Genomic DNA, 12,436 nt, shown 5'->3' with positions numbered 1-12,436 from the left:
TTACAGTTCAGCTTTGAAGGACCATTGTGATAGAGTCGTGAGGCAGTTGGGTGAGGGGAAGTGATGGATGGCTGATCGTCTCCCGATGCATGGTGACAGCAAGGCATGGTGGGCAGGGGCTGATGCCACTCCCTGATTTCTAACAAACACAAGTTGTGTCTGGATGGAGGGCAGTAACCAATTACTATTGCAACACAGCTGTCATTGGGTTATAAACATTTTGGTGCTCCAGGACCTTACAGCTCACTCGGCCAACCATTAGAAACCAAGCAATACAAGTACTTCTCTTGCTTGCTGTTACTGGGTTTTTAATTAATAAGTTTCTCTTCCCAACCCCCAGGTAGTTCTATAGGTTAGTGGTGAAACAGAGATGTGATGAATGTACGTGAAAGTGAAATCATCTATCAAGCATTTTTCTGTAGATAAATGGAACTGTAAGTTACGAATCAATTCAGTAGTCAATATTACTGTAACAACTCATTCCTTAAGTTTGTAATTATGCAGGTCCAGGACAGGACAAAGGCAAGGGAAAAAAAAAACAACCAAGAAAGATACTACTTAATAAATAACCTGCTGTAAGGCTTTTGATAGATGAGGTACGCTGAACAAAATAGAGACGAAGTAGAAGAAGAAAGGTTGCAGTGCTTTTCTTTCTGTCAAGGAGCCTCTCTCCCGAAGGAGACTTCACAGTTGCACTCCATCAGCCTTGCTTGGCTGCCAGCTCAAAGCAGGTGCTTTCTGCCAGCCTTTAACTAGGTCTAGCATAAGGGAAAGAAAACCGTTCTACTTTCATCTGCTTTGTAAATGCTGTTTCTTGTTAAACCTTATTTATGTTCCACTTCATTCAGAGTGGTTTGTGTATTGGTGTTGAGGTGTAAGGGCCGGACCTTTTAGCACATACTCTTTAGGGTTGCACCACTGAAGAAATTGTGTCCTGCTTCCAGCGGCAGAAAGGTGAGTTGGGCACCAGCTGTGCAGTGCTGTCAGTGGCACATGGGAAAGGTGCATGCAATTTCATACAGAGCTGCTGTTTTCCTCCCCATTGGTGTTGAGGGTTCCTCCCAAACCACGTTTCTTGGTCACCTTTAATAGGAGTTGTACTCCTGCATGCTCAACAATGATAGACAAAGGATTGTTGGCTGGAACTGCTTGCCTCAGAGCAGAGCTAAGCGTGTCTTTCTGCAATAAGCTTTGTTTCTAAGGCTGTTAACAGCTGTGGTTCCTAACCCGTTGGTACACAGAGTGATGCATAGTTGAGCTGTGAAATACAACCACAGCAGCAGCCAGCTCTGCCTGGGATTTAGCTTGGAATGCTGCAGTTTTCACATGGAAGAAAGAGGGGAGCAGTGGCCATCTAGTAGCAGCAGCATGCACTAACATACAGATTTATGTTTTATGGCTCCAAGCTCTCCAAAGCAAAACTCTGTGTAAACTAAGTAAGGATTACAGAGAGCATCTTTTTCATGCTTTATGTGCAGGAGTTGCTGTGGTCACCAGTCAAGTGTTAGCAATCAGTATAAAGCTGCTGCTAAAAGCTATGACCAAAGGAGTATGTGAGGTCAGTAGGAATAAAAGGAAGTTGCACCTGTAGGATTTGGTAAGCATGTCGCAGCTCTCCAACAGAGAATTATGTAAACGTGGGCATGAGGGACCTCTGCGATCCCAAAGGGCTGTGCTCTATCTGCCTGCTGTGCCTGGCACAGCATCTGGTTTTGCTGATAGAGTGATGGACACCTTTTCATCTGTGGCAGCAAGTGAGGGAATCAGACAGCAGCTGTAAGGAAAGCTTTCTGGTTGTTCTGCAGCTACTTTTGTGTGCAGCCCAATGAACAGAAACGTAAACCCCACTTAAGTACTCCCTGTCAGCAGATGAGTTGTGGTGCCAGGGGAGAATTGGTTGAAACTTCATTAGTCACAAGGTAGCAACCTCAACTTCCTCAGAAAAACAGAAGCTGCTTCTGAAAAGGAGGGGGAACGTATTTCAGGGCAGCAAAGGGGATCCAGGGCTCACAGGTCGCATTTCCTTCGACTTAACGTGGGACTGAGAAAGGATAGGGGGCTATTCCAGATTAGGTTTTATCAGATTTTGTCTCTCTGCACAGAGGTACAGCTGAGAATCAGTATGCTTTAAATGAAGCTTTGTATACCTGCATACTAGCCTGCACTGCTGCATGCCAGGCACCACAGTGACGTGGGAGGTACCACAGCCATTTTTAGTACTGTCGTTAACATTGGTACTGCATTCCACTCAGGCATCTCTTCCCGCTGTGCATTCCCCCTCTCCCTGCCCAGATGTGCTGGCACAGCAGGCAGAAGCCCAACAACTGGGCAGCCTCACAGCTCAGGAGCCCCATGAGCAGCCCTGGTGTTGGGGTGCATTGGCCCTTCACTGGGCTCATGCTCTCCTGCTTGGGATTGCCCATGCCCTGCTCTAACCCAATTCCTCAGTACAAGACATCAGCCTAACCCGCTCAGCTCAGTCAAAGAAAACCTTTCTGACTGCTTGCAAAGCTATGAATTGTTGTCTGCACCTGCTATTTTGTCTTCCTTTTGTACTTAGAAGAGATGTGAAATAATTATTTGTCCTTGTCTGTGAAAGCTGTATGCTCAGGATACATACTCAGGAGTTGCACACGTAGCTGCTAAGGGAAGCTCTAGCCCATTTAGGAAAAGAGCTTATGTGCACATACACCCTCATAAGAAACTCCAGGTAACTGGGTTGAAAGGCTGCCAGGCCCAGCTGCACGCTGTCACTGAAGAATGCTCTCTTCGTGGTACAGTGCCACTTAAAAGGAATGGGAAATCCTCACAGGAGAAGCAAAATATGCAACAAGTCTGACATTAACTACAAGGAGAGCTCAAGAGCTAGAGAACCAGCTTTCAGTTGTGCAGCCAGACACAATACAGATACAGAAGAGGACTCAATCATACTAAAAACAAAATCCACCAATCCTTCAATATTCAAGACCTAATAAGACTCGGAAGACACCATTTTGTCTAAATCTGTGTTTCTTACAGCTCCTGAATAAAGGCCAGTGCTTTAGCCATACCACCTATGTGTCTGTGGGCTTCTGTTCACTGCAGAGATGGCAGTAAGCTCCCTGAGGTTCCCTGGCCACAGTGCAGGTGGGGGCCAAGCAGCAAACTGAAGCACAAACCCACTGCTGGGGTGAGCACACAGCCACAGCAACACCCGAGCAGAAGTGACCCAGGCAAGTCCAGCAGTTTTGTTAACCATCCCACAAAGAAGCCATACCACACAGCTTGGCTGCAATTATTTTAATGGAAAAGACTAAATTAATGTTTTACATAAATATCAATTAGTGATAAGTCAGTTGAATAAGTAAAGGAATACATACCCCCAAGGTTTAAAGGCTCATAATGAACTGATAAGGTAGCACACAACGACTACAAGGAATCACAGGAGGTGGGCTGCACTTCAATCACCTTCATCAAGTTCAACTGCTAATCAAATGAGGCTATTATTGGAGTCAGTCATAGCATCTTCCCATGCAACAAAGACATGTTCAAAGGAGAAAAGTGAACTTCAGAAACACCTTTCTGTTTTCAGTAGAAAACCCCAACTGTTGAAGTACAAAAGCCTCTAGGTAGTGGTCCACTGATGTCAAGCCCTTTTGGGGTCTAGTTTCAGGTGTGCAGTGTACCCCTCAGACCGAAAACTGGAACAAATACACAGGTTGTATCAGACAGCAACGTGTGCGCACATACCAAGGTCGGATCTTGCTAATTTCTACAGCATTGTAAGGAAGTGAAATCATTTTTACTCCGAGGCAGGCTTCAGCCATAGGGAAAAGGGGAGGCTTTTTAGTCACTAAGTTTCAAGTGAGTAGAAGCTGCAGCACGAATGATGCAACTTCAGTTTTTCCATGCAAACTGACAGGAGTGATCCACGTTTCCATCCAACATCGCTTTCTTTCCTACGAACTCAAAACGTAAATACCTCGTGAGCTGTATGTCCATGGCTACAGGGAGCAGAATTATTGGAACCCTCACTTTCATACTCAGCAGTAAGAAATTTCACAGCTAAAACACTAAAATTGATCAGGCAGTGGGATCTGCAGTTTGCAAAGCCAGTGCTTCCCAATTAAAAAAGAAAAAATATATATATCCAATCTGAAGAGAAGGAATCTAATTCCCCAAATACTACCTTTAAATGCCACCTGGCAAGGATGCCTGCCTTCCACTGGCTTAGTCAATAAAAGTTCATCATGACTTACCTAAAACCACGTTACCAACTCTCCTGTCACGTGCCAGGTTCCACAACTGAGGTATTCAGAATTTAGACTACGCAGACTCAGCTGGGAGACACACCAATATAAGATGCAAAAGAAACCTTTACAATTAGCAACTGCTCAACTGAAAACAATTAATTTCAAGCACAGCCTAAGCTACCTCGCAACCCCAGTAAGCTAGAATCCAACTCATGTCAAAGTTGTGGCAGCTGAATGTAAATGCAACGTTTCTGAAGTGGATGGAAGAGGTGGATGATTCACAGCACCACAGAGATTTTGCTTTATACTTGCACTGCTTTCAACATACTTCAAGTGAGAGCCCATTAAGGAAGATGCAGGTAATCCCATAACATACGAATTGACTAACATCTCTATAGTGTCAGATTGCTTATGCTCAGTGGGTTTACATTTCAAAATCAATCATAACAAAAAGACGTATTTTGCACCATAACTCTGTTATACGAATATTTCTTTTTCTGTTCTAATTTTAAAAGAGAAAGCAGACCGCCAAACACCAACACGAGAATTCAGCTGGCTGCAGTCACTCAGCATGATGTGCGATTCGTCAGCAGGAAGGGGACAATTCCAATGCCTCCAGTTCTTCACATCTAAACAAGTTTAAAATACGGTTATTCTTTTTGGTCCGCGATAAACAGAAAGAAGCACTTTTGGACAAAAGCATTTGTAAGACAATGGGAAAAAATCCTACTGAAATGATTTCTAGAACGAGTATCTTGCCTTGTAGGGTTTGATGGGCACCTGCTAAGAAGGTGGCTTTCCATGAATTTTGGAAACAATTACAGTTACCCCAGGCTGGATGTGGCTCTGGGCAGCCTGGTCTGATGGTTGACAACCCTGCACACAGCAGGGGGTTGGAACTCAATGAGCATTGTGGTCCTTTTCAACCCAGGTCATTCTATGATTCTATGATTATTTTGACAGCGAGGATAAGCACAAAGTCAAGTGTAAATACATTACCAAAACAATAAAGAAGTTGCCTAGGCATTTAAACATTAATTGTGTGCTTTAGTCACAATGGAAGCTACCAAGGTTTCATCAAGTGTCAATCAGTTTAACTGTTTTACTCAAGAATGTAAGCAACTCCTTTCCTGGCTTGGAATCAAGAGAAGGAATAATGCAAAAACCAGAAGACCCAAGCTGCTAAGATGGTATATGGGCAGGAAAACTCAACGCCATTAAACGTTACAGTTGGAGAGCTCTAAAGATGAATGCCATTGCCTTTTCTATTTGGTACCTAAGCTACGTCTAGGCGCAGATATCCTAACACATCAGGGCACCCTACCTGCAGAGTGGTGCGATACAGCCATTTCTCGTTGTCTCCATTGAGTTTCATACAGGCAAACAGGTCGCAAACCGTAGGAAGGCCAAACTCCTGGAAGAATCACCACTTTAATTAATGTCGGCTAAACATTCTGATGCATCTCCAAAGTCTGTCAAGCGCTCATAAGGAAAAAAAAAAGCCTGTATCCTGAATCTCTAAGATGAAGACTGCTTGTATTTAAAAACTAACTCTTGCTGTATGTGAAACACTGGCCCAGTCTACTGAAATAACTAAGTAATGATCACTGAAGTCATTAAACGAGCTAAAAAAACCTAAAAATCACACTGAATATTATACAACAGAGTTATGAATTTGGAAAAGAAGATAGGCATAAAGTTTTTAAACAGTAAACTCATCCCATTGCCTTAAAACACAGCAGTAACAAACAGCTATGAATATGCTTACTTGTGCTTTCTTGTGTAGGAGCCATTTATCTTCCACTGGAGGCGGGTTATCATTTTCTAGGTTGTTTGAAGCCAACACCCAACTGTTTACATTCAAGGGGTGGTGGAATGGAGCCAAGAGGTCCACAAAGGGACTTCTGGAACTACTATTTACTTTCTCTCTGCTTGCCTTCTCATCTGCACTTTCTGCTTTGTGCTCAGACTTGGCTAGCCAGCTCGTCAGAGGCCTTTCAAGCAGTACTTTGAAGGGTTCTGCTATCTCTGCTGAATAATCCACTTTCTCGGCGCTAACAGGTTCCCCTGAGAGCTGTTGTGAAGGGTTAAGCCAGGAACTGACAAGAGACTTTGTCTTCTCATGCTCTACGTTTGGTACAGCTTTCTGGCTTACTGGAACTCCATTTTTATCCTTCCCTTCCTTCTTCAGAAGCCATTTACACAGAGCCTCTTTTCCACAGTTTTCATCACACACACATTCTGAGAAGCTGCTACACAGCTCATTAGCTTTGCACACATCTTCCATTTTAAAAGGGGGCTGGGGGTGCTGAAGAAGCCAGGCATTTACAGCAGATGTAGTGGGTAACTTCTTTCCATCGAGATGCTCATTCAGGCACTTCAGGTTTCCCAGGTTCTCAATTTCCACACTTTTGATCTGGCTGCCACGACAACTGGTACACGTTTCAGCTTTGAGGAGCCAATCATTGCAATTAAATTCTTCCCTAAAAGGTTTAAATTCATACTTCCATTTCTCATCTGAAGCGCTACCTCCGTTTTCCACGCCAGGTGTAAGCAGCCAGTCGGAAAGGTCCACCTCCTCTTGCACAAGGGATTCCAATTCCTCCACCTTTTTTTCCATGGAAAAGGATGAGTTGGAAGTCAAGGTGGAGTCCTTGTGACCAGGGGCATCTGTCTTCCCAGCAACGTCATGCTGCTGATTGCGCAGGAGCCAGTTTTCCAAATCTTTCAAGTTTCCCCAGGCTCTTTCAAAATAGCAGACTTTGGAAGAGCTTAAATCCTAGTAAAGACACATTGAAAAGCAGTTATTGACACTAAAAAAACAACGTTTCACTAACTGCTTGCATAGTCATAGCTTCAAAATTACAGGAGATTTAAGTTCCACCACATTCCACCTGCAACCATTCTCTCCTTACGAGGTTAGTGCATAAATGGCATACCTGGCTGGGTTCTGACACAGATTTCTGGGTCACCCATTCCTCGAGATTGGTGCTGGGAATATATGGAGCCCGGCAAACATCCACAGGTCTGCTTCCAAGCAACCAGTCAGCAAGCGAGGTGCCCACTGTCCCACACAGTGTTTTCTGCTGATAAAGAAACATCATTTGTTATCAAGTTGTCTAATTGCTGAAGCAATCAAAGGTGAACATCCAAATGAACATTCAGTACACGTCAGAACTTCAGAACCAGTATTTCTTCTAGTTAGCAAAAACAGATCTTCACTCATGTGTATGACTTCAAGCCACTGCACCAATTGTTTTGTGATACGAGGCTGTTCAGAGAGCAAAAGACAACAAAGGGAAGTGACAGCTTCTACAGTGTATAATCTAGTCATAACCCCCTAAATTTGACCACACTTCCATTTCTAATTTGCTGCCCTCCAAATCTTTACCAGCACTGTTTCTGGGTAGGGCCCAGCATCTTGTTTCCCATGAACTCCTGGATTAAAACAAATTATGTAGCTCCCAGTCCTGACCTGACAATATAAAGGGCCATTCTTTAAGACATTCAGGCAGACAGTCCAACTCCAACTTCACTTCCATACTATCCTTTTGCACATCTATTCACGGAGCAGCTAGAAAACCAGATCCCTAATGTTGAGCACAGCAGCTGCTATTGGCCACTCAAATATCTTCACAAACAGAAGCTACTCCTCAAGCAGGCTAACACACTGTGCTGGAGTTCTCCCTTCACCACTGATACAGCCAAACATCAACAGATATGAGTACTAATCTTACCTGCTCACAGTTTGTTAGGGCACAATTCTGCCCTGGGAACCAAGGAGAAGTATTCTCTCTCTCTGAGGTTTGCTATAAGAAGAGAGAAGTAGAATCCAGTTTAAATCTCTTTTTTTTTTTTTTCCAGTTTCTAAGATGCAGAAGCAAAGTGCAGTAACAATTGACCCACTCTTTATAGCCAACAATTTTCAATATTCAGAACACAATAAAGATTTGCTATAAAAAGACTAGTTCCATTCCACTGCCTTTAAGAGAATGATCTCCAATAACAGAGAAGATACACTGATTACGTAAGAATCCCAACACATTTCTACAGCATAGATACCTTCCCACAATATAAGATTTTCCTTTAGATGCTCACAGTTAACATTAATTTTTCAGTTGCTGGAAAAGAAAACAACCAAAGAAACATAATACATAACTAGAACTAAGTTCAGTCAAAACAGAGGTAAGTGCAGTAATTAATAAACCACTGTCTGAATACTGAACAAGTAGAACTATATGACTTGTACACAAGAGCAATTCAAGCTCTAACTATATATACACACAGACTTTAAGTACTGCAATCCAGTAATGTCTCGATGCTTACCATTGTTTTAATTGAACCAAATGAGGTAATAGCCTGGCGAAGGTACGATGTGTCAGCCTCGAAATTCAGAACAGAAGACTCCTCCGGTTTAAGAGTGAGACTTTCCAGTCTGAAAGAGTAAGATGAGAGTTAGACTTATTTTTTTAACTGTAATCTTCTACACCTGTCCTGTTTTGGGAACTGACTTGGCACTAATTAACAATGAAAGATTTTTACTGCTTGTATGAAAATAAGGAGATGCAAATTCACAAACTAGAGCAAAGTAACCAGCAACACACAAGTTCTTCCCTTTTACTTCAACTGCCATCAACAATTGAAATCTGAAGTAATCTGCATAAATGAGTACACCCACTGCTTTTTATGGTCTTGCTTTGTTTGTTTTCTTCCAATCTAAGATGAAGATGAGAGGAATCATATTTCAGAGTGTTTTAAAGACCTTACCCCTATGAACTATTAAAATGCAGAAATGGTGACTCAGGTTAATTATTAGTTCTTCTAGAATCACAAATGGGGTTAATTTTTTAAGTCAAAATAAATACCAACTGTGTGAGCTTGCACTGTAATCAATATTTACCTCTCCAGGCAAATGGAAATCTGGTTTGCTAGTTCGTTATTGTAGGAGTGTTCCAGCTGATGAATAAGGCAATTGAACTGGCCCAAGTACTGTGTGGAAGACAAAACACTCATTATTGTTTGGGCTTCTCAGGTTAAAACTAAGAAAATAATTGTAAAAACACAGTTTATTTTAAAATCCCAGTGCAAGAAAACCAACGTGCAGCCATCTCTTACCCAATAGAGCTGCTGAGCTTGCTGCTGCAACGCCTCCTCCTTCAGCTGCTGAATGAGATCTACCTGCTCAAACAGCCACACCTCACGGCTGCGCAGGCATTCCAGCTGGCGACTGATATGGCTGTGAATCTTGGCTTTAACCTGCAAGGTAACGTTTTTGTTCTAGCTGTCAAACAGTACCAACAAGCATATGCTGCGCAGATTACAAAATAATATTTCTCAGTCAGAAGTGGTATTTCTGTACCAATTTATTCCTCAAGCTCTAAGCCACAGTAACCCACAACACCGCATGACTCACAAGTCAGTGCAAGTTTCCAAGCTGCCTCTAAAGGATTATCAAATAGCAATGTTATTCACAACATCTCTCTACTCAGATACTTCAGCCAAAAGCTTTAGAAAATTCTGCATGTCTAGGCTAGCAGTACAGAACAACTTCACCAAAAGCATGCCTAAGTTATAGGCCAAGATACTTGCCCATCTCTTGGAAAACTTCAGACCATCCTCTCAACAGAAAGTACTCTGGAATAATTTAAACTGTCAGTGAAGTCACCCAAGTTATTAATGCATTTTTTTAACAGATGAAAAATTACCTCTCGCCAGTTCTCTTTAATCTGCTGCTCGGCTTTGACAATTCCAGAGATAGCTGTTTCCAAGTCCTTCCTCGCCTGAAGGCACTTTGCCAGCGTCTCGCTGCTGCAAGAGCTTCTATTTCTGTCTTGTGGCAGACTCATTCTTAGCGTGTTCCTAAAGCACAATAAGGAACTATTAGAAGTTTCTGTTCTCCCTTAAGGAAAGAGGGAAGGCATCCTATGAAGAACCATCTGCATTACTCCGCTATTAAAGGGAACAGCAAAGTCTGAGACTCCACAGCGATTAAGTTTCGTGAGCAGAGATGAACCCTTCTCCAGGAGCAACAGCAGACTCTGGAACACTTTGGCCCAAGGAATTTACACAACCACAGGAAAACCAACAGATATTTGACAACAGTTTAAACCGCAGGAGCTTAGGCAATCCTCCCTGCTGCTCACGTGCCCATGGCATTTCTGTCTAGTCAGCAAACTCCAGCGGCCGGGAGCTGATCTGGGCAAGGCTCAGCAGAGCTGCCGTGGAAGAATGGCCTGGCAAGGCTGCGAGTGCCACTTCTGTCCTTGCACCGACACAGGCTGGCTCGTTCACAGCTGCTGTTCTACAAGGTTTCACACCCTTCACCTCACTAATGTACTCCTTCCAACACCCCTTAGATTTTCCTTTTCTTGCCTTAAAATCAACCGTCCGTGGAGCCTGTGACATTTCCTTTAAATGTAGCCTGACCATTCTTGCTGGGTTTTTCACTTACTTTGTTTTTCCAGCCTCGCAGGCACCACAGTGCACTTTTCAGTTCCCCAAACCAACCAACCAACGCAGCTGTCTCTTCACCCTCTTACCTAGGAGCCATCTTACCAAATGAGCCGAATCACAGCGTCACAGAACAGCCCGGGCTGGAAGGGACCTAAAGGTCAGCTGTCCAGTCTCCAGCCGCCAGCTCAAGCGCTAGGTTAGGTTAGGTCGCCCAGGACTCCACCCAAACTCAATTCCCTGATGCACAGCCTGCAGGAGAGCCAGCGGGAGCCCCTCCTCTCAGAAGTAATTTGGAAGTATCGGTACAACAGCAGAGGTACATACCGAGCAATGACACTGGATGCATCCAAAGCTGCCATGTACCCAATACAGACAAAGAAATACGGATGTACCGTTGACCATACTCGTACATAACAGCCGCAAAGCCCCGTGGGCGCACACCCGTCAGCGGAGCCCCCCCCGGCGCAGCGCCCGGCGGTGCCGTTGCCACACGAGGCCCCCCGCAACGCGCGCACAAAGAGCGGCCAACGCCGCCTTCCCGCAGCCCGGCGGCCCTCGCAAAATGGCTGTTCTGCTTCGTCAGAAATCAGACAGCGAAAGGGACGCCGCGCTACGGAAGGGTCCGACGGCTCGTTTCCCTTTCCTCAGCCCCTTCAATAAACCCACGCGGTACAGCACGCCCGTCCAAGCCTCCCAGCGGCCCCGAAATACCTCAGCCGGCGGCCCGAGGCAGCGGGGCCGGAGCGGGAGGCACCGCAGGCGGCTCCCCAGGGCTGGGCCGGGCTCGGCAGCCCCGCACTTATCGCGGCGGCCAGGCCCCGCTCCGCCCCGTCCTGCCACGGACCGGCGCCTCAGCGAGCGCACAGCGAGGGCGTGGGAGCCGCGGCTGGGGGGGGGGGAAGGACTCGGTGAACCACAGAAATGCCCGTTCGCATCCAAAAGCAACAACGGCACCAGCTCCGCTGACAGAACCCCGCAGGGCTCTACGCGGACGGGGAAGGGCACCGTTTCCACGCAGAACGGCTGCACCCCGTGCGTTCTACAAGGCGCAGCGCCACGCGCGGTGCCTTTCTAAGCACGAGAAAAACCGAAACGGCACCGTAAGGAACAGAAATGGCAACGCGTCCGGCAACGCGTTCCGCACCACAGCTGCAGCCCCGGCACCGCGCTCCCCGAGCCCCCACAGCAGCGCGGCGGTTCCCTCAGCACCCGCGCGGCACTGCAGGGCGCGCTGCGCGCCGAGGAAGCGACATCCGGCGGTGCCCGCGCGCGGCCCACACTCACCGTGCGCTCCCCGTGCTGCCGGCGCGGCGCTCTGCACTCAGCACAGCGGCGCCGCGGCTGCCGGGAGATGAACGGCAGCTCTCGCGAGACCGCCGCCCCGAGCGCCGCCTGGCGGCCCGGGGGAACGGCTGCGCCGTCGGGGCGTGCAAAGGTGAGAGCAGCGCAGAATGAGCGAGGAAGGAAAAGGCCTCTAAGGATTGCGGGGTGCGGGTCGGCAAAGGTGATAAAGGGCATGGAGCACCTGCTGTGTGACGGAAGGCTGAGGGACCTGGGTCTGTGCAGCCTGGAGAATCACAGAATGGCCTGGGTTGAAGAGGACCACAATGATGATTTAGTTCCAACCCCCTGCTATGTGCAGGGTCACCAACCAGCAGACCAGGCTGCCCAGAGCCACAGCCAGCCTGGCCTTGAATGCCTCCAGGGATGGGGCATCCACAGCCTCCTTGGGCAACCTGTTCAGTGTGTCA

The 12,436-nt window shown here is 46.2% G+C and overlaps 1 protein-coding gene across 13 annotated transcripts; it reads right to left on the bottom strand.

Annotated features, from left to right (window-relative positions):
- Positions 1-3,264: 3,264 nt before the first annotated feature.
- On the bottom strand, positions 3,265-12,008 carry NCOA4 (nuclear receptor coactivator 4). Of its 13 annotated transcripts, XM_046942795.1 has the most exons (11): positions 11,830-12,008; positions 11,010-11,037; positions 9,938-10,091; positions 9,348-9,488; positions 9,133-9,221; positions 8,559-8,667; positions 7,970-8,041; positions 7,172-7,318; positions 6,001-7,011; positions 5,557-5,646; positions 3,265-4,861 (listed from the first exon to the last, which is right to left on the bottom strand). In XM_046942795.1, the coding sequence occupies exons 3-11, from the start codon at positions 10,076-10,078 to the stop codon at positions 4,856-4,858; spliced, it is 1,806 nt and encodes a 601-aa protein (XP_046798751.1). In that variant the 5' UTR covers positions 10,079-10,091; positions 11,010-11,037; positions 11,830-12,008; the 3' UTR covers positions 3,265-4,855. The 13 variants fall into 13 exon arrangements, with proteins under 13 accessions (XP_046798751.1, XP_040558258.1, XP_040558260.1 ...); XM_040702324.2 differs by lacking the exon at positions 11,010-11,037; XM_040702326.2 differs by lacking the exon at positions 11,010-11,037 and having other exon boundaries at positions 7,172-7,315.
- Between the last annotated feature and the right edge of the window lie 428 nt (positions 12,009-12,436).

Source organism: Gallus gallus, chromosome 6 (genome assembly GCF_016699485.2).
Source record: "Gallus gallus isolate bGalGal1 chromosome 6, bGalGal1.mat.broiler.GRCg7b, whole genome shotgun sequence".
Taxonomy (NCBI): domain Eukaryota; kingdom Metazoa; phylum Chordata; class Aves; order Galliformes; family Phasianidae; genus Gallus; species Gallus gallus.
This window is presented reverse-complemented; position numbering and strand designations above follow the sequence as displayed.